This window comes from Salmo trutta, chromosome 38 (genome assembly GCF_901001165.1).
Source record: "Salmo trutta chromosome 38, fSalTru1.1, whole genome shotgun sequence".
NCBI lineage: Eukaryota > Metazoa > Chordata > Actinopteri > Salmoniformes > Salmonidae > Salmo > Salmo trutta.
In genome coordinates this window covers 29632820-29653210 of record NC_042994.1, presented here as the reverse complement: position 1 = coordinate 29653210, position 20391 = coordinate 29632820, and the positions used below count along the sequence as shown (strand labels likewise).

The 20391-nt window shown below is 48.2% G+C and overlaps 1 protein-coding gene and 1 long non-coding RNA gene across 2 annotated transcripts; both read right to left on the bottom strand.

Moving 5' to 3' along the window:
- Positions 1-7445: 7445 nt before the first annotated feature.
- LOC115178121 (thioredoxin domain-containing protein 11) lies at positions 7446-19739 on the bottom strand. The gene is made up of 12 exons (XM_029739151.1): positions 18962-19739; positions 17546-17762; positions 14836-14933; positions 14409-14538; positions 13607-13700; positions 12973-13085; positions 12069-12272; positions 11012-11807; positions 10417-10565; positions 9630-9742; positions 8565-8645; positions 7446-8330 (listed from the first exon to the last, which is right to left on the bottom strand). Exons 1-12 carry the CDS (start codon positions 19084-19086, stop codon positions 7790-7792), a joined length of 2661 nt encoding a protein of 886 aa, XP_029595011.1. The 5' UTR covers positions 19087-19739; the 3' UTR covers positions 7446-7789.
- Positions 13231-13595, bottom strand: LOC115178122 (uncharacterized). Its single transcript, XR_003872556.1, has 2 exons — positions 13456-13595; positions 13231-13402 (listed from the first exon to the last, which is right to left on the bottom strand). It is a non-coding gene; the product is annotated as an uncharacterized LOC115178122 (long non-coding RNA).
- Positions 19740-20391: the final 652 nt, after the last annotated feature.

Here is a 20391-nt window from a genome sequence, read left to right as displayed (position 1 = left end):
ACCGACCTTTTATACATTCTCCAGAACATGAATATTGTTCGGTTCTCAAGTTCTGTGAGGTGGAAGAAATTCCTTTGTTCTCTCTATGAAAACTCACTCTCTCTTATTCTCTGGCCATGAGGAGAGAATCTCCTACAGGAATTTATGACCTGCCTAACAGAGCCTGGTGTAGGGAGTATAGAGAGAGAGGGGAGGGTGCTCGCTGTACCCAAAGAGGGCAACGTCATGACACTACTGCACCCTGCCCTTGTCTCCCACCAAACCGCCTATACTGCTAACTACCGTACCCTGCCCTTGTCTGTGGCTTGCACTAACTGTTAAGACTCTTCACATTGGCTGCTTCTACTATACAGAAACCCAGCCTAAAACCATAAACAGAAAGCAATGCAGATGTAGAAGCACGGTGGATAGGAAAAACTCCCTAGTAAGGCAGGAACCTAGGAAATTAGGTTTGTATTTTTTATCCACTTTAGAATAAGGCTGTAACTTAACAAAATGTGGAAAAAGTCGAATGGTCTGAATACTTTCCAAATGCACTACATATCTACCTCAATGATCTCATACCACTGCACATGGACGCAGTACTGGTACCCTGTCTATATAGCCAAGTTATTACCTCATACCCCTGCACATCCACTCAGTACCCTGTCTATATAGCCAAGTTATTACCTCATACCCCTGCACATTGACTCAGTACTGGTACCCTGTCTATATAGCCAAGTTATTACCTCGTACCCCTGCACATTGACTCAGTACTGGTACCCTGTCTATATAGCCAAGTTATTACCTCGTACCCCTGCACATTGACTCAGTACTGGTACCCTGTCTATATAGCCAAGTTATTACCTCGTACCCCTGCACATTGACTCATTACTGGTACCCTATCTATATAGCCAAGTTATTACCTCATACCCCTGCACATTGACTCAGTACTGGTACCCTGTCTATATAACCAAGTTATTACCTCGTACCCCTGCACATTGACTCAGTACCGGTATCCTGTCTATATAGCCAAGTTATTACCTCGTACCCCTGCACATTGACTCAGTACTGTTACCCTGTCTATATAGCCAAGTTATTACCTCGTACCCCTGCACATTGACTCAGTACTGGTGCCCTGTGTATATAGCAAAGTTATTACCTCGTACCCCTGCACATTAACTCAGTACTGGTACCCTGTGTATATAGCCAAGTTATCATTACTCATTGTGTATATAGCCAAGTTATCGTTACTCACTGTGTATAGAGCCAAGTTATCGTTTCTCAGTGTGTATATAGCCAAGTTATCGTTTCTCAGTGTGTCTAGAGCCAAGTTATCGTTACTCAGTGTGTATATAGCCAAGTTATCGTTTCTCAGTGTGTCTAGAGCCAAGTTATCGTTACTCAGTGTGTCTAGAGCCAAGTTATCGTTACTCAGTGTGTCTAGAGCCAAGTTATCGTTACTCAGTGTGTATATAGCCAAGTTATCGTTACTCAGTGTGTATATAGCCAAGTTATAATTTCTCAGTGTGTCTAGAGCCAAGTTATCGTTACTCAGTGTGTCTAGAGCCAAGTTATCGTTACTCAGTGTGTATAGAGCCAAGTTATCGTTACTCAGTGTGTACAGAGCCAAGTTATCGTTACTCAGTGTGTATATAGCCAAGTTATCGTTACTCAGTGTGTACAGAGCCAAGTTATCGTTACTCAGTGTGTACATAGCCAAGTTATCGTTACTCAGTGTGTACATAGCCAAGTTATCGTTACTCAGTGTGTACATAGCCAAGTTATCGTTACTCAGTGTGTACATAGCCAAGTTATCGTTACTCAGTGTGTACATAGCCAAGTTATCGTTACTCAGTGTGTACATAGCCAAGTTATCGTTACTCAGTGTGTATATAGCCAAGTTATCGTTACTCAGTGTGTATAGAGCCAAGTTATCGTTACTCAGTGTGTACATAGCCAAGTTATCGTTACTCAGTGTGTATATAGCCAAGTTATCGTTACTCAGTGTGTATATAGCCAAGTTATCGTTACTCAGTGTGTACAGAGCCAAGTTATCGTTACTCAGTGTGTACATAGCCAAGTTATCGTTACTCAGTGTGTACATAGCCAAGTTATCGTTACTCAGTGTGTACATAGCCAAGTTATCGTTACTCAGTGTGTATAGAGCCAAGTTATCGTTACTCAGTGTGTATAGAGCCAAGTTATCGTTACTCAGTGTGTACATAGCCAAGTTATCGTTACTCAGTGTGTACATAGCCAAGTTATCGTTACTCAGTGTGTACATAGCCAAGTTATCGTTACTCAGTGTGTACATAGCCAAGTTATCGTTACTCAGTGTGTATAGAGCCAAGTTATCGTTACTCAGTGTGTATAGAGCCAAGTTATCGTTACTCAGTGTGTACATAGCCAAGTTATCGTTACTCAGTGTGTACATAGCCAAGTTATCGTTACTCAGTGTGTATAGAGCCAAGTTATCGTTACTCAGTGTGTACATAGCCAAGTTATCGTTACTCAGTGTGTACATAGCCAAGTTATCGTTACTCAGTGTGTCTAGAGCCAAGTTATCGTTACTCAGTGTGTACATAGCCAAGTTATCGTTACTCAGTGTGTACATAGCCAAGTTATCGTTACTCAGTGTGTATATAGCCAAGTTATCGTTACTCAGTGTGTATATAGCCAAGTTATCGTTACTCAGTGTGTATATAGCCAAGTTATCATTACTCAGTGTGTATAGAGCCAAGTTATCGTTACTCAGTGTGTATAGAGCCAAGTTATCGTTACTCAGTGTGTACATAGCCAAGTTATCGTTACTCAGTGTGTACATAGCCAAGTTATCGTTACTCAGTGTGTACATAGCCAAGTTATCGTTACTCAGTGTGTATATAGCCAAGTTATCGTTACTCAGTGTGTATAGAGCCAAGTTATCGTTACTCAGTGTGTATAGAGCCAAGTTATCGTTACTCAGTGTGTATAGAGCCAAGTTATCGTTACTCAGTGTGTATAGAGCCAAGTTATCGTTACTCAGTGTGTATAGAGCCAAGTTATCGTTACTCAGTGTGTATAGAGCCAAGTTATCGTTACTCAGTGTGTATAGAGCCAAGTTATCATTACTCAGTGTGTACATAGCCAAGTTATTGTTACTCAGTGTGTACATAGCCAAGTTATCGTTACTCAGTGTGTACATAGCCAAGTTATCGTTACTCAGTGTGTACATAGCCAAGTTATCGTTACTCAGTGTGTACATAGCCAAGTTATCGTTACTCAGTGTGTACATAGCCAAGTTATCGCTACTCAGTGTGTACATATTATTAGTGATATTCTTCTTCTATTATTTCTCTATGTTGGTTCTCTCTGCATTGTTGTGAAGGGCCTGTAAGCATGTCATTGTTAATCTACACCTGTTGTTTAAGAAGCATGTAACAAATAACATTAGATTTGATCTAAAATGGCACCCTATTCCCTCTATAGTCCACTACTATAGACCAGAGAATTATGGCACCCTATTCCCTCTATAGTCCACTACTATAGACCAGAGCATAATGCACCCTATTCCCTCTATAGTCCACTACTATAGACCAGAGCATAATGCACCCTATTCCCTCTATAGTCCACTACTATAGACCAGAGCATAATGCACCCTATTCCCTCTATAGTCCACTACTATAGACCAGAGCATAATGCACCCTATTCCCTCTATAGTCCACTACTATAGACCAGAGCATAATGCACCCTATTCCCTCTATAGTCCACTACTATAGACCAGAGCATAATGCACCCTATTTCCTCTATAGTCCACTACTATAGACCAGAGCATAATGCACCCTATTCCCTCTATAGTCCACTACTATAGACCAGAGCATAATGCACCCTATTCCCTCTATAGTCCACTACTATAGACCAGAGCATAATGCACCCTATTCCCTCTACACTACTTTAGACCAGAGCATAATGCACCCTATTCCCTCATAGTCCACTACTATAGACCAGAGCATAATGCACCCTATTCCCTCTAAAGTCCACTACTATAGACCAGGTCCCTTAGGATGCCATTTCAGACGCAGCCTGTCTGTCCCACCCACCAGGTGAGAATCATCCCACCTCACCATCAGCCAGGTATGTCTGTCCCTACCACCACCCACCAGCTGAGAATCATCCCACCTCACAATCAGCCAGGTATGTGTGGATCAGCCCATAGTGTCCATGCATCGTTGGAATAGTTACTGCTTCAGGATGGATGGAGTTGAAGGGGACAAACAGCAGCCTATTCCTCATTTTGTAGTTTTTCCACTTTGATTGAACAACGGGCTGAAAAGGGGAGCAGTGAACCGTTGGATGTTTATCTCAGTGTTACAGATGACGAGAGAGAATAGCTAACGAAGTGAAGAACTGAAACCAGGCCGTCTTCTCTGAGATGAGCTGAAATGAGGAGCATGTGTTCTCAGGGTGCAGAACTAGGTTACGCTGATAACGCTCAGGCCCGCCCGCCCAACACACACACACGCCAGGTCATGAGAATCCGGCCACCTCTCAGGAAGTCATGTGCCCAATCATCTAATGAAACATTATCCACCCTGAGGAAGTCATGTGTACCTGGACCCAATCATCTAATGAAACATTATCCACCCTGAGGAAGTCATGTGTACCTGGACCCAATCATCTAATGAAACATTATCCACCCTGAGGAAGTCATGTGTACCTGGACCCAATCATCTAATGAAACATTATCCACCCTGAGGAAGTCATGTGTACCTGGACCCAATCATCTAATGAAACATTATCCACCCTGAGGAAGTCATGTGTACCTGGACCCAATCATCTAATGAAACATTATCCACCCTGAGGAAGTCATGTGTACCTGGACCCAATCATCTAATGAAACATTATCCTTCCTCAGCATATTTTATGCGCCAATGATTGTATGAATGTATGTATGTATGTATGTATGTATGTATGTAGTGTGTCACTGGCAAACTGATTTTAGACGTGTGGTGCCCTCTACTGTCCATATTGACACAGTTCTACTCATATACAAGGGATTCTTTAAGCAGACAATATGCAGTAAAATAATTTACATACTGAAGAAGGTTGGAGCTAACTAAGAAGGTGCTCAACCAATGTCAGATGAGATGCAACCAGCTATCCTATTGGCTGTCGAGATGCAATCAGCAATCCTATTGGCCGTCGGGTGAAGGCCAATGCATCTCCATTCTAACTGTGAGAGTCTGAAGAAAACGAATAGTTCACAACGCGGTTGATTAAATTAAAACATTTTAATTAGTAAAAATCTGTGCAATATTTCACATGTAAAACAGCTGCATCTTCTTTATACCTGAATTAACGTTACATAGAAATACGCATTTTTAGCGATTCTTGTAAAAATAGATTAATTTAACAAAAGAAACAAAAAAAAAAATACACATTCTCAATGGAGAAATCACTTGGTGCTCCCTGGAAAATAAAAAAACTACCAAAAACCAAGGAGAAGGCTTCAGAAGACAGCTACTCACTACTAAACTCACCTAGGGTTATGCCCCAAATGGAACCCTATTAGCTACACTAGCACTACATAGGGAATAGGGTGCCATTTGGGACATTTTTCTAGTGTTCATCGGCCCATGGGGCTTATTCCATTTCTTTTAGTTCCATGTCACATACTACCCATTTGACATGTATTTGTGTCCCTCTGTGACGGGGCCTGGACCTCACTGGGAAGAACCTTCTCCCGGACCACTAGCCCTTAAGGATTCTAGAGTTCGCATTATGATTGGACATTCTAGAGTGTTCCACACATTATAAGTCCGGAGCTTAGAGACGTCATCAACACATTTTACAGCCATTTTGTTCCTCTGCACTCTCTGTAGTATCATCTCCTTTCTCTCCCTTCCCCGTCTCCCTTCCCCGTCTCCCTTCCCGTCTCCCTTTCCCGTCTCCCTTCCCGTCTCCCTTCCCCGTCTCCCTTCCCCGTCTCCCTTCCCCGTCTCCCTTCCCCGTCTCCCTTCCCCGTCTCCCTTTCCCCTTTCCCGTCTCCCTTCCCGTCTCCCTTCCCGTCTCCCTTCCCCGTCTCCCTTCCCCGTCTCCCTTCCCCGTCTCCCTTCCCCGTCTCCCTTCCCGTCTCCCTTCCCGTCTCCCTTCCCGTCTCCCTTCCTGTCTCCCTTCCCGTCTCCCTTCCCGTCTCCCTTTCCCGTCTCCCTTTCCCGTCTCCCTTCCCGTCTCCCTTCCCGTCTCCCCTTCCCGTCTCCCTTTCCGTCTCCCCTTCCCGTCTCCCCTTCCCGTCTCCCTTTCCCCTTCCGTCTCCCTTCCCGTCTCCCTTTCCGTCTCCCTTTTCCGTCTCCCTTTTCCGTCTCCCTTTTCCGTCTCCCTTTCCCGTCTCCCTTCCCGTCTCCCTTCCCGTCTCCTTTCCCGTCTCCCCTTCCCGTCTCCCTTTCCCGTCTCCCTTCCCGTCTCCCTTCCCGTCTCCCCTTCCCGTCTCCCTTTCCGTCTCCCCTTCCCGTCTCCCCTTCCCGTCTCCCTTTCCCCTTCCCGTCTCCCTTTCCCGTCTCCCTTTCCCCTTCCCGTCTCCCTTCCCGTCTCCCTTTGCCGTCTCCCTTTCCCGTCTCCCTTTCCGTCTCCCTTTTCCGTCTCCCTTTTCCGTCTCCCTTTTCCGTCTCCCTTTCCGTCTCCCTTCCCGTCTCCCTTTTCCGTCTCCCTTTTCCGTCTCCCTTTTCCGTCTCCCTTTCCGTCTCCCTTCCCGTCTCCCTTTCCCCTTCCCGTCTCCCTTTCCCGTCTCCCTTTCCGTCTCCCTTTTCCGTCTCCCTTTCCGTCTCCCTTTCCGTCTCCCTTTCCCCTTCCCGTCTCCCTTTCCCGTCTCCCTTCCCGTCTCCCTTTCCCCTTCCCGTCTCCCTTTCCCGTCTCCCTTTCCGTCTCCCTTTTCCGTCTCCCTTTCCGTCTCCCTTTCCGTCTCCCTTTCCCCTTCCCGTCTCCCTTTCCCGTCTCCCTTCCCGTCTCCCTTTCCCCTTCCCGTCTCCCTTTCCCCTTCCCGTCTCCCTTTCCCCTTCCCGTCTCCCTTTCCCGTCTCCCTTTCCAGTCTCCCTTTCCCGTCTCCGTCTCCCTTTCCCGTCTCCGTCTCCCTTTCCCGTCTCCCTTCCCCCTTCCCGTCTCCCTTTCCCGTCTCCCTTCCCGTCTCCCTTCCCCGTCTCCCTTCTCCCTTCCCCGTCTCCCTTCCCCGTCTCCCTTCCCCGTCTCCCTTCCCCGTCTCCCTTCCCCGTCTCCCTTCCCCGTCTCCCTTCCCCGTCTCCCTTCTCCCTTCCCCGTCTCCCTTCCCCGTCTCCCTTCCCGTCTCCCTTCCCCGTCTCCCTTCTCCCTTCCCCGTCTCCCTTCCCCGTCTCCCTTCCCGTCTCCCTTCCGTCTCCCTTCCCCCTTTCCCGTCTCCCTTCCCGTCTCCCTTCCCCGTCTCCCTTCTCCCTTCCCCGTCTCCCTTCCCCGTCTCCCTTCCCCGTCTCCCTTCCCCGTCTCCCTTCCCCGTCTCTCTCTGGTCCCCAAGGACATCCTATGGTACATGGTTATAAAGCTGCTGTTCCCTCCTTCCACTAGGAGAGCATTATGAGGCTGGGATTGGTCTCCCTCCTCCTCTACTCCCGCCACCTGTCAGGGCCCCTGTGGTACCTCTTTCTTCTTGGAGGGTGTCAACAGCTGTTTCCTCTCTACCAGCATTACTTGGCATGACATGCCCCTCCTCCTCTCTCTCCTCCTCCTCCTCCTCCTCCCCTCTCTGTCTCCTTGGCTCTCAGGGCTCCCAGTAAGACCCTCAGCAGTGTATTCTCCTCCTTCGTCAAGAGGCCATATAACTCCTCTCGTCCCCTGTCTCCTCTTTGCTCTCCTCCTCCTCCTCCTCCCCCCTCTCCGTCTCCCTGGCTCTCAGGGCTCCCAGTAAAACCCTCAGCAGTGTATTCTCAGTGAGAAGGTTCTCTGAAGCGTCTGCTAGTTCCTGCAGTCTCCTGACCGCCTCCCCTAACTGACGACTCTTCTCCTTGTGCTGCTCCACTAGGCTCAGCCTCTCACGCTGCAGCTCGCCATTCTGGGACTGCAGCAGTGCATTGTGGGTCTCCAGGGCCGCGGCGTTGAAGGATAACCGCCGGTTGTCTCGCCATAGCTGGGCCAGTTGGTTGGAGAGGCGCTGGCGTGCACGATGTAATGTCTGGACTTCTCCTTGTAGAGCGCGGAACTCCGCCTTGAGGAGAACGTGAGGGTTAGGGTCGGATCCGTCTGCTTTCATTGGCTGGTGGGCGGAGTCGGAGTGCTTCAGGATGAAGAGTAATAGGGTGGGGAGAGTGATGGGCGTGTCCTCCGGGAACTTGACGGACAGGTGTTTCCTAAGAGACGAAGAGAATCAGGAAGTAACATAAGACTAGTGAGTCTAACTAAATGAGGCATGAGAGGCTGTAGGATATCTTTCCATATTACTGAATCATAGCCAACAGGTCTGGTTCAGTACAAAGAGAACAGTGTATTCAACAACAGTCTGAGCAGGTCATGTACATACAGGTATGTGTTCTGTCTTACCTGTGTCTGGGGAACAGGAGGTACAGGTATGTGTTCTGTCTTACCTGTGTCTGGGGAACAGGAGGACAGAGGGGAAGTGATCCACCATGAACTCCCACGGCAGGTCGTTACGCGCCACGTTCACCCTACACACATGACGTCACATCCTGTTACTACAGGAAGTTTAAATGTAAACAGTTGAATATCAATGGAATGTAAAAAAAAATAAAAAAAATAAAACAGAAATCAAATCAACAACCCAACTCAGCACTACGTCACAAAATAGAAACTCCCCCAGCCAGCCAACCAACCAGCCAGTCAACCAGCCAGCCAGTCAACCAACCAGCCAGCCAGTCAACCAACCAACCAACCAGCCAGTCAACCAGCCAACCAACCAACCAACCAGCCAGTCAACCAGCCAACCAGTCAACCAGCCAGTCAACTAGCCAACCAGCCAGTCGACCAGCCAACCAACCAGCCAGTCAACTAGCCAGTCAACTAGCCAACCAGCCAGTCGACCAGCCAACCAACCAGCCAGTCAGTCAACCAGCCAGTCAACCACCAGCCAGTCAGTCAACCAACCTGCCAGTCAGTCAACCAACCTGCCAGTCAGTCAACCAACCTGCCAGTCAACCAACCAACCAGCCAGTCAACCAACCAGCCAGCCAACCAACCAGCCAGTCAGTCAACCAGCCAGTCAACCACCAGCCAGTCAGTCAACCAACCTGCCAGTCAGTCAACCAACCTGCCAGTCAGTCAACCAACCTGCCAGTCAACCAACCAACCAGCCAGTCAACCAACCAGCCAGTCAACCAACCTGCCAGTCAACCAACCAGCCAGTCAACCAACCTGCCAGTCAACCAACCTGCCAGTCAACCAACCTGCCAGTCAACCAACCAACCAGCCAGTCAACCAACCAGCCAGTCAACCAACCAACCAACCAGTCAACCAACCAACCAGCCAGTCAACCAACCAACCAGCCAGTCAACCAACCAACCAGCCAGTCAACCAACCAACCAGCCAGTCAACCAACCAGCCAACCAGTCAGTCAGTCAACCAGCCAGTCAGTCAACCAGTCAACCAGCCAGCTAACCAGCCAGCCACCCAAGCTGCCAGTCAGTCAACCCTACCTGGCGATGGTGACGGTGCTGTTTCCATGGAACATTCTAGCCAGCTGGATGATAACGTGGTTTAGAACAGAGCAGTAGCCACACCACTGACTGTAGTAGAACAACACCACATCCTGGAGAACACAACATGTCAAATAGTCGTCATTTATCACATTCATGAAGAAAAGCCGTTTTATAGCCATAACCACTGTCCATTCTAGAAACCAGTCTGAACTGAACAGCTAGAACATAACCACTGTCCATTCTAGAAACCAGAAACCAGTCTAAACTAAACAGCTAGAACATAACCCCTGTCCATTCTAGAAACCAGAAACCAGTCTAAACTAAACAGCTAGAACATAAACCCCTGTCCATTCTAGAAACCAGAAACCAGTCTGAACTGAACAGCTAGAACATAAACCCTGTCCATTCTAGAAACCAGAAACCAGTCTGAACTGAACAGCTAGAACATAAACCCTGTCCATTCTAGAAACCAGTCTGAACTGAACAGCTAGAACATAAACCCTGTCCATTCTAGAAACCAGAAACCAGTCTAAACTGAACAGCTACAAATCAGACATGTCTTTAAAGGTCTGTCAAATCAAACCACAGTTATTATGATGTTAAACCAGTGTGAGGTGGGGGTGAGGACCACCCACCCTCCCCCTCTCCTCCTCCCTCCCTGCTCCTCCCTCTCGCCTATCCCCTCCTGCTCCTCATTTTCTCTCTCCTTTCTCCTCCTCCCTCTCCTGCTCCTCCTCTCTCCCCTCCCCTCCCTCTCCCTGGCTGCCTCCTCTCTCTCACCCACCCTGTGAGGATCCATGACAGTACTAAGGAAAGAGGAGGTGGTCAGCTCTGAGATGAGGGGTCTCTTCTGGGGCCTCTCCTCCTCTCTCCTCCCCACCAGGCGTCTCTGCAGTGGGCTGTGGGGGGTGCTAAAGTTCCTGATGAACCACTCTGGAGGGGCAAGAAGACATGTGTAAAGCTGGCTACTTTCCCCTAGACCAGACCTGGGTTCAAATACTATTAGAAATCTTTCAAATACTTTGCTTTAGCCTGCCTGGATTGCCAGATGGGTGGGGTTTGCTGTTTCAGGACTTTTCTATTGGTCCATTAATCCAGGCAAGCTCAATCAAGCACAGCTGCAGAATGTTAAATGATTTCAAATGGTATTTAAACCCAGGTCTGTTTCCAACTAGATAGTGACTCTGTAACAGTAGCTAGTTGACCCAGTAACTCCCCAGTCTTACCCAGTGACTCTGTAACAGTAGCTAGTTGACCCAGTAACTCCCCAGTCTTACCCAGAGACTCTGTAACAGTAGCTAGTTGACCCAGTAACTCCCCAGTCTTACCCAGAGACTCTGTAACAGTAGCTAGTTGACCCAGTAACTCCCCAGTCTTACCCAGAGACTCTGTAACAGTAGCGGTTCCTCTGTGGTCCAGAACGTAGTGCACCTCATCCTTCAGGTTCACGATGGTCGCAAACGACCGTGCACCATCACCGGTCCCGTTGCCTAGCAACCTTCCCAACTCCCCCAGGCCACCCTCACCCATCTCGTTGTTGCCTAGCGCCCCGAGACGCACCGCCAGCGGCCAGTGGAGGGCGGAGTCCAGGATGTAGAACCTGAGCGTCTTATTTGTCCGACACCTCAGCCCTTTAAACACGCCTGCTTCCTGGTCCTGAGAAGACGGGAAAGAGTACTGGGAGGAGTCCTGGGAGGAGGATGGTGAGGGAGGGGGTGTCCCTAACCCCTCGTTGTCTAGCCCTAGCCCCTGCTGTGGGGGCAGGGAAACCCCTAGCTGTCCCAGAGTTCTACAACAGGCACTATAGCGACCTGACGACGGGCTGTAGCTACTCAGGATGTTACTACAGGCAACCGTCGTTGCCGTCGCCGTCACAGCAACAGGTAGGCAGCATCGTCTGAGGTACGACTGGAGCACGGCAGCACCACCTGTTGTCTGGGAGGGGAAGGTGCAGCGGGGAGAGCGACCCGGGTTGGACTGGGACTGGTTGAGACAAAGCTCACACACCCTGGAGGTGGAGCCTGGGAGGGGGTGTGGCTTGGGCAGAACCACTGAGAGGCAGCAGAGAGGGGGGGACAGGGGCTGGGAGGGTCCACTGTAGTAGTAGTGGTCAGAGGGGTGGTGGTGGTGAGGGGAGTCGCTACAGGAATGGTAGCGAACCGCGACGTCTGCAATCTAGAAGGGGGGGGGGGGGGGTCGAAGAGTTCAATTAATGTGGATATAAACAGAGAGATTTAGAAATTCTCTTCTTCAGAGATCTACAGCCATCTAACTACATTCATCTAGATAGAACAATTCACAATGATGTTCCTGAGCCATGTTTTTTTTCTTCATCACATCAAAATATTAAATGTTGTAGTAAAATATATATATTTTTTTTATTGTAGTTGTAGTAGTGGTTGTTGTGTAAGGGTCGTTGTTGTCGTGGTGACTCACCTGCGTGAGCAGCAGGTCGGGGCCGGGCCCCAGGGGATTGTGGGGCAGGAAGAGCAGGAGGGCAGGGCCTTTGGTCAGTTCCTGCTCCAGGAGGCGGGACTTAGCGCCAGTCGGCGCCAGCCATTGGAGGACGGTCTCGCGGTGCTCAAAGACCCAGGAACAGATGCCTTCAGAGGTGAAGTTACGCTCCCAACTAGGGAAAATCTGAGGGGGGAGGGAAGAGGCAGGGGAGAGAGGGGATGGGAGGAGACGGGGGATAGAGGTGGGAGACGGGGGATAGGGAGACAGAAAGGAAGAGCTAAACCTCCATAGGAACAAATGACAGTGCCGGGAGTTTATCCCTGAACATTTGACCCGACCAGGAGAAAGTCCCTGTATCGCATTAGAGGAAACCAAGACTACTCTCAGGGCCGGCCTGCTGGTGCTCACTAGCAGAAGTGACTTTTCCCAGCAGATTAGGATAATTAACGTGGCAGGTTAGGATAATTAACGTGGCAGGTTAGTGGAATTAGGTTAAGGTTAGGAAAAGGTTTAGGGTTAGCTCAAATGCTAAAATTGTCCCCCGACACGAACATATCTATCTACAACCAGGTCTGCCCTGAGAACAGTCTTGGTTTCCACTAATGCAATGCTGCAGAAACTCTGGGCCCTGACAAGTCTGTTTGTCATGTGCTGATGACATCACCACTGACCAATGAGGAGTTGAAGTATCGGTAGACAGGGGTGTGTGTAGGTGTTGACTGACCAATGAGGAGTTGAAGTGTCGGTAGACAGGGGTGTGTGTGGGCGTTGACTGACCAATGAGGAGTTGAAGTGTCAGTAGACAGGGGTGTGTGTGGGTGTTGACTGACCAATGAGGAGTTGAAGTGTCAGTAGACAGGGGTGCGTGTGGGTGTTGACTGACCAATGAGGAGTTGAAGTGTCGGTGCAGGTAGACAGTCTGGTCATCTCTGACAGAGATGGACTCTGCCACCTGTCTACTGGTCACCACCCCGAAACGCACCGCACCACGGAAGTCTGCAGCGGGGAAGAGCAATACACACTTTCATTCATCCTTTATTAACGCAGGTTTTCCACTTAACAATTCTATAGTCACAGAACTAGAATGAGTAGAACAGGCCTTGCTATGGGCAGAGCTTCCAAGTCTTGTCTATTCATTCTATTTCAATGGCTATGACATTCTACTCCAGCAGCAAAGCCCAGCGAGTTGCGGTTATCAAAGAGACACTGGATTAGAGCATTTACATTTATCCATCTCCCATCAAGGAGAGGAAATCCAGAAATGTAATAACTTTAAAGTATTGGGACAACATGGATGTTAATGTTTAGCTTACCTCTCTTGAGGGCTTTAGGGAGTTAGCCATTTAGCACGTAGCGGTTAGCTTACCTCTCTTGAGGGCTTTAGGGAGTTAGCCATTTAGCACGTAGCGGTTAGCTTACCTCTCTTCAGGGCATTAGGGAGTTAGCCATTTAGCACATAGCGGTTAGCTTACCTCTCTTCAGGGCTTTAGGGAGTTAGCATGTAGCAGTTAGCTTACCTCTCTTCAAGGCCTGCAGAGCTGAGGAGAGGTATGTGATGTAGCCGGGAGGCTGAGGAGAAGAGCTGAACTGGAAATAACCCACTACCCCCGGCTGGGAGGCAGGAGAGGAGAACAGACAACAGACATGAAACACGTGACTTGGGTTGCAAAAATCCAGTAACTTCCTCAAAATTCAAAGGTTTTCCAGAAACCTTGGTTAGAGGATTTTGGATTTCCTGTTTTTTCCCTTCTGATTCTGTGAATCCTCCAAACAGGATATCTGTTCAACCTGGGAATTATGGGAAAGGTACTGTGACATCACAGGTCACAGAACAGTAGAAGCAGTCAGCCATGTCAGAAAGACTCACTTTTATCTAGGTCATCTCTACAGGCTAAACCCTGCTAGCAAAACAAACCAGGCTCTCTGTTGTGAGAGACAGAGGCACTACAGAAAGGATTAAACAGGAAACTGGCTAAGCAGCTCCTCAACACCATAACACCCTCCACCATACCGTACACTACACCTGACCCACAGGTACACCACACCTAGCGGGCCACTCCCAAATGGCACCCGTTTCCCTATATAGTGTCCTACTGTTAACCATGGCCCCGTAGCGCACGATAAAGGGAACCAGGTTCCATTTGAGATAGTGTCTCTCATTGTTACATAGAACTCTGTCTTTCTCTCTAACAACAGAACATAACACCCAAAGCATAACACTCATTTCCTCTGATCTGTTTCTCAGCTCTACCTTCATTCTTATTCCCTTCAGCATCAACCCCTCCTCCCTCACCTCTCCCCCCTCCCCCCCCCCCATACCTCATGAAAAGACAGGAAGTCTTGTAGTGTGGCTCGTGATGGTAGGTAGGTCAGTGGGGTGATGACTCTCAGGATGAACCTCTCTACATAGGAAGCCATGAACGGACCTTTGTATTCTATAGGGCCAAACCTCCAGAGACAAACAGGGGAGAGACAGATACAACAGGTCCTATGTACCAGGCATGTCAGAGTAGGACCCATTTAGAGTCAGCCTTTAGATCAGAATGAAGATTACATGGACAGAGGGGGAATAATACCTCATCAAGGACACAACAGAATATTATCACAATGACAGTAACAACCAAACGAGACACAAAATGAATAGACTCTCCCACGAGACACAAAATGAATAAACTATCTCCTTTCCTCCAGTGGAACAGGTAGATAACAGGGTATAGATATAGAGCAACTAGACTCTCCACTTTACCTCTTGTAGAACAGGTGGATGACAGGGTATTGGTAGAAGCTCTTCTGTTTCCTGCATTTCCCCTGGCTCCACCAACAGTTCACTGCCACAAACTGCACCTGTACAAACAGTGCAGACAGCAGAGACAGAATGAGACCACAGCACACCACCTGCACAGACAAGGAGTCACATTTATAAACAGCTTCACAATTTAATACAGTAACTCTGAGGTGTATCGAGTTGTGCTGTCTACAGTAGAAACAGACTGGCACCCAGACTATATAGCACCATATTGTAGCTGTGCAATAGACCAGGGGTGTATTCATTAGTCGAAAACCGTTGCAAATAAATTTGGTCTGTTGCAAAACATTTTGCAACAGAAACCGCTTCCTCCAAATGAAAAACATTTTGCAATGAAAACAAGTTTCTATACAACAAATTCAAGTAGGTCCCACCCTGTTTGCTCCCTGAGCAGTAAACGGTTTCCATTGCAAAAGGTTTTGCAACAGGCCAAACATTTTGCAAAGGTCTGTGACTAATGAATACAACCCTGTTCTGAAATGTACTGTTCTGAACCATCCCTCAGCACTATAAGCCAGTCCACAATGTGCAGTTCCCTGCCTGTCTGGCCAGCCTCCGGGTGACCTCTTGGCGAGCGGCGATGGAGTGTGAGTGTGTGTGTGTGCGTGCATGTGTTCCTGCGTGTACAGTGGGGGGAAAAAGTATTTGATCCCCTGCTGATTTTGTACGTTTGCCCACTTACAAAGATATTATCTGTCTATAATTTTAATGGTAGGTTTATTTGAACAGTGAGAGAGAATAACAACAAAAAAAATCCAGAAAAACGCATGTAAAAAAAAATATAAAATGATTTGCATTTTAATGAGGGAAATAAGTATTTGACCCCTCTGCAAAACATGACTTAGTACTTGGTGGCAAAACCCTTGTTGGCAATCACAGAGGTCAGACGTTTCTTGTAGTTGGCCACCAGGTTTGCACACATCTCAGGAGGGATTTTGTCCCACTCCTCTTTGCAGATCTTCTCCAAGTCATCAAGGTTGAGGCTGACGTTTGGCAACTCGAACCTTCAGCTCCCTCCACAGATTTTCTATGGGATTAAGGTCTGGAGACTGGCTAGGCCACTCCAGGACCTTAATGTGCTTCTTCTTGAGCCACTCCTTTGTTGCCTTGGCTGTGTGTTTTGGGTCATTGTGATGCTGGAATGCCCATCTACGACCCATTTTCAATGCTCTGGCTGAGGGAAGGAGGTTCTCACCCAAGATTTGACGATACATGGCCCCGTCCATCGTCCCTTTGATGTGATGAAGTTGTCCTGTCCCCTTAGCAGAAAAACACCCCCAAAGCATAATGTTTCCACCTCCATGTTTGACGGTGGAGATGGTGTTCTTGGGGTCATAGGCAGCATTCCTCCTCCTCCAAACACGGCGAGTTGAGTTGATGTCAAAGAGCTCCATTTTGGTCTCATCTGACCACAACACTTTCACCCAGTTGTCCTCTGAATCATTCAGATGTTCATTGGCAAACTTCAGACGGGCATGTATATGTATTCATGAGCAGGGGGACCTTGCGGGCGCTGCAGGATTTCAGTCCTTCACGGCGTAGTGTGTTACCAATTGTTTTCTTGGTGACTATGGTCCCAACTGCTTTGAGATCATTGACAAGATCCTCCCGTGTAGTTCTGGGCTGATTCCTCACCGTTCTCATGATCATTGCAACTCCACGAGGTGAGATCTTGCATGGAGCCCCAGGCCGAGGGAGATTGACAGTTCTTTTGTGTTTCTTCCATTTGCGAATAATCGTGCCAAATGTTGTCACCTTCTCACCAAGCTGCTTGGCAATGGTCTTGTAGCCCATTCCAGCCTTGTGTAGGTCTACAATCTTGTCCCTGACATCCTTGGAGAGCTCTTTGGTTTTAGCCATGGTGGAGAGTTTGGAATCTGATTGATTGATTGCTTCTGTGGACAGGTGTCTTTTTTACAGGTAACAAGCTGCGGTCAGGAGCACTCCCTTTAAGAGTGTGCTCCTAATCTCAGCTCGTTACCTGTATAAAAGACACCTGGGAGCCAGAAATCTTTCTGATTGAGAGGGGTCAAATACTTATTTCCCTCATTAAAATGCAAATCAATTTATAACATTTTTGACATGCGTTTTTCTGGATATTTTTTGTTGTTATTCTGTCTCTCACTGTTCAAATAAACCTACCATTAAAATTATAGACTGATCCTTTCTTTGTCAGTGGGCAAACGTACAAAATCAGCAGGGAATCAAATACTTTTTTCCCCCACTGTATGTGCGCATGTGTTCCTGCATGTGTGTGTGCACGTTCCTGCGTGTGTGTGTTCTTGCGTGTGTATGTGTTCCTGCGCATGTGTGTGTGCACACGTTCCTGCATGTGTGTGCGCACGTTCCTGCGTGTGTGTGCGCACGTTCCTGCGTGTGTGTGTGCGCACGTTCCTGCGTGTGTGTGTGCGCACGTTCCTGCGTGTGTGTGTGCGCACGTTCCTGCGTGTGTGTGTGCGCACGTTCCTGCGTGTGTGTGTGCGCACGTTCCTGCGTGTGTGTGTGCGCACGTTCCTGCATGTGTGTGTACGCACGTTCCTGCGTGTGTGTGTACGCACGTTCCTGCGTGTGTGTGTACGCACGTTCCTGCGTGTGTGTGTACGCACGTTCCTGCGTGTGTGTGTACGCACGTTCCTGCGTGTGTGTGTACCTGTTTGACCAGCCTCCGTGCGACCTCCTGGACCTCGTGGCGAGCGGCGATGGAGTGAGCACACCAGGGAGCGTAGAAGAAGATGACAGACACCTCTGCCGCGCCCCTCAGCCTCTCTACCTGCTCCAGCTGACCCAGGTACAGGTCCACTACAGGGGCCTCGGCAGAGAAGAACCTCACCGGGGGACGCGCTGACGCAACCACATTCTTAGCCCGGCTAGGAGGGAGAAGAGGGATGGAATGGGGGTGGGTGTCCGAGAGAGGGAGAGAAAGACGCTAGGAAGAGACAGGAAGGACTTCTATACAAGTTGCTTATCGTTTGTCTCGTCTTGAAATAAGTTGCGTGTAACAACATGCTTTGAGTCTTCTCTAGGCTTTCCTCATTCTAACATGTCAGTCCATCCATAACTGCTCAGTCTAAATGACTATTTAAATATTTACATCTCCTAGGACCATAAGTGCTATGGACTCTGGGCTGCCACGGGAGAAACAATATTTACATCTCCTAGGACCATAAGTATGTCTGACAGCCTGAAGACAGAATCTCTGACAACTGCTAGAAGTACAGGAGGACACGGCAGACAGTCAGTCAGTCTCTGACGACAAGCAGCAGGACATGAGACAGGCGACTGGCAGACAGTCAGTCAGTCTCTGACGACAAGCAGCAGGACATGAGACAGGCGACTGGCAGACAGTCAGTCTCTGATGACAAGCAGCAGGACATGAGACAGGCGACTGGCAGACAGTCAGTCTGACGACAAGCAGCAGGACATGAGACAGGCGACTGGCAGACAGTCAGTCTCTGACGACAAGCAGCAGGACATGAGACAGGCGACTGGCAGACAGTCAGTCTCTGACAACAAGCAGCAGGACATGAGACAGGCGACTGGCAGACAGTCAGTCTCTGACGACAAGCAGCAGGACATGAGACAGGCGACTGGCAGACAGTCAGTCTCTGATGACAAGCAGTAGGACAATTAGGAGTACAACGCATTTCTAATGCCTGGATTGAGGTACGTTTTCCGAGCCATATCTCGCACCGACTCCGTGGTGTGTTAATCTACACAGGAATGCTGTTCGACCCTAGTGCAGTTGTAATGAATCGGGTCAGATCTGATGGCTAACCATAACGTTAGCTATTGGAACACAGGCTGAAGTTGTAACGTTAACCAGCAGTTGGCTAGACAGATAGCTAGATCAGGGGGTTTTACCTCTCCTCGGGGACCCCCAGTTATTCCATGTATTTGATCTAGAGTTATCACACCTGATTCAACTTGTCAACGAATCATCAAGCCGTTGTGAATCAGGTGAGCTTGTTCAGAGCCACAACAAACCTGTGAAATGCCTGGGGGTTTGTAAATGAAAACCACGGATAACTGCCGGTAGATTACCAACCATCAGAATGATGATACCTACCTGCAGGTAAATGTAACGGCCAGTAGTAGCAGGACGCTCAGCAGTATCGCCCCGCAGACAAGCACTGGTCTCCGGGCCATCAGACTAGACACCTGCCTAAGAGACTGCCGCAGCCACCGAAGCATTACAGGGAACTACCCGGCTAGCCCTCCCATCGGATCTACACGCCCTGGCGGTACAAGGCCATTCAGCTAGCGGGCGGGGAGGTTGTATGAAGACTTGGCGAGGCGCGGTAGGGTTATTGTATGTTCCGTAAGTTACACATGTATCGTATTTTAGGCAGAGTTTAGTTCAAACACGAACAAGCCAACCTTCCTTCCCCACGTAGACTTAGCTACTTCCGCAATGACGCTACTCCACGTCAAGGGAGCGTCGGGAAGTAATCGGTCAAATCTGAAAAGTAGAATCGTTCGAATTTATTGTGGTAGTAGTTCGTCAAATAGGCAATCAGAACAAAAGTGTCTTAAAGTATGAATTTACTCCATTGCTTATAGTTCTGAATGGATACGTATTGCATCGTAAAAGTAAGGGGGTTGTTTTGTAAGGTTTCGTGTTATGAATTGCTTCGTTATTGTCAGATTGTCTCTCAAGCTGCAAAACCGCAGCTGTCATATCTGTGGTATTACTGTCAAAGACCACCAGGTCGGCTTCGTTCTCCACCGCAATGCTTTCTGAGTGTTCGGCGTCGCAGCCGACTTTAAAGGCGAGACTGACTAATACAAATAACCTTGCATAATAAATACTCAATATTATTTGTAGATCAGTCAGTTGGTCACAATTTACCCGTGATACATCACGGTTTTGATGCAGTCATTTGAAAAAAAAAAAAAAAAACTTTTATTTAAGTAGGCAAGAACAAATTGTTATTTACAAAATGACGGCCTACCGGGGAACAGCGGGATAACTGCCTTGTTACAGAATGAGAGACTTTTACCTTGTCAGCTCGGGGATTCGAGCCAACAATCTTTCGGTTACTGGCCCAACGCTCTAACCACTAGGCTAATTGCCACCCCAAGTGGCAATTAACCTAAGTGTCCATGACCATGAAAGGTGTATTCAATCACAGGTATCGATCGCCTCCTGGGTGGATGCTGCCCTCAACCCCTGTCATAAAATCGAAGTACATTAATTCTAACCTTAAACGGCTCGAGGGACTGGCCTAAGATCAGCTTCCGGGGCAACCAATTTTTTTATCGCCTATGGCAGGAGTTCCCAAACTTTTTGGCCCACGACCACATTTTGATATCTGAAAATTCTCGCGACCACAACCATGTTAAAAACAGATGTAATTAACAGCCAATGTTTCGTTTTTTATTTGGGGCTATGGCAGTCATTTGAAAAACATTCTAACAATATTTCTTATTGTCTTCTTAACTCACCACCACACACTTTAATGTGGGGCTATGACAGTCAATTGCAAATTAGTCTGA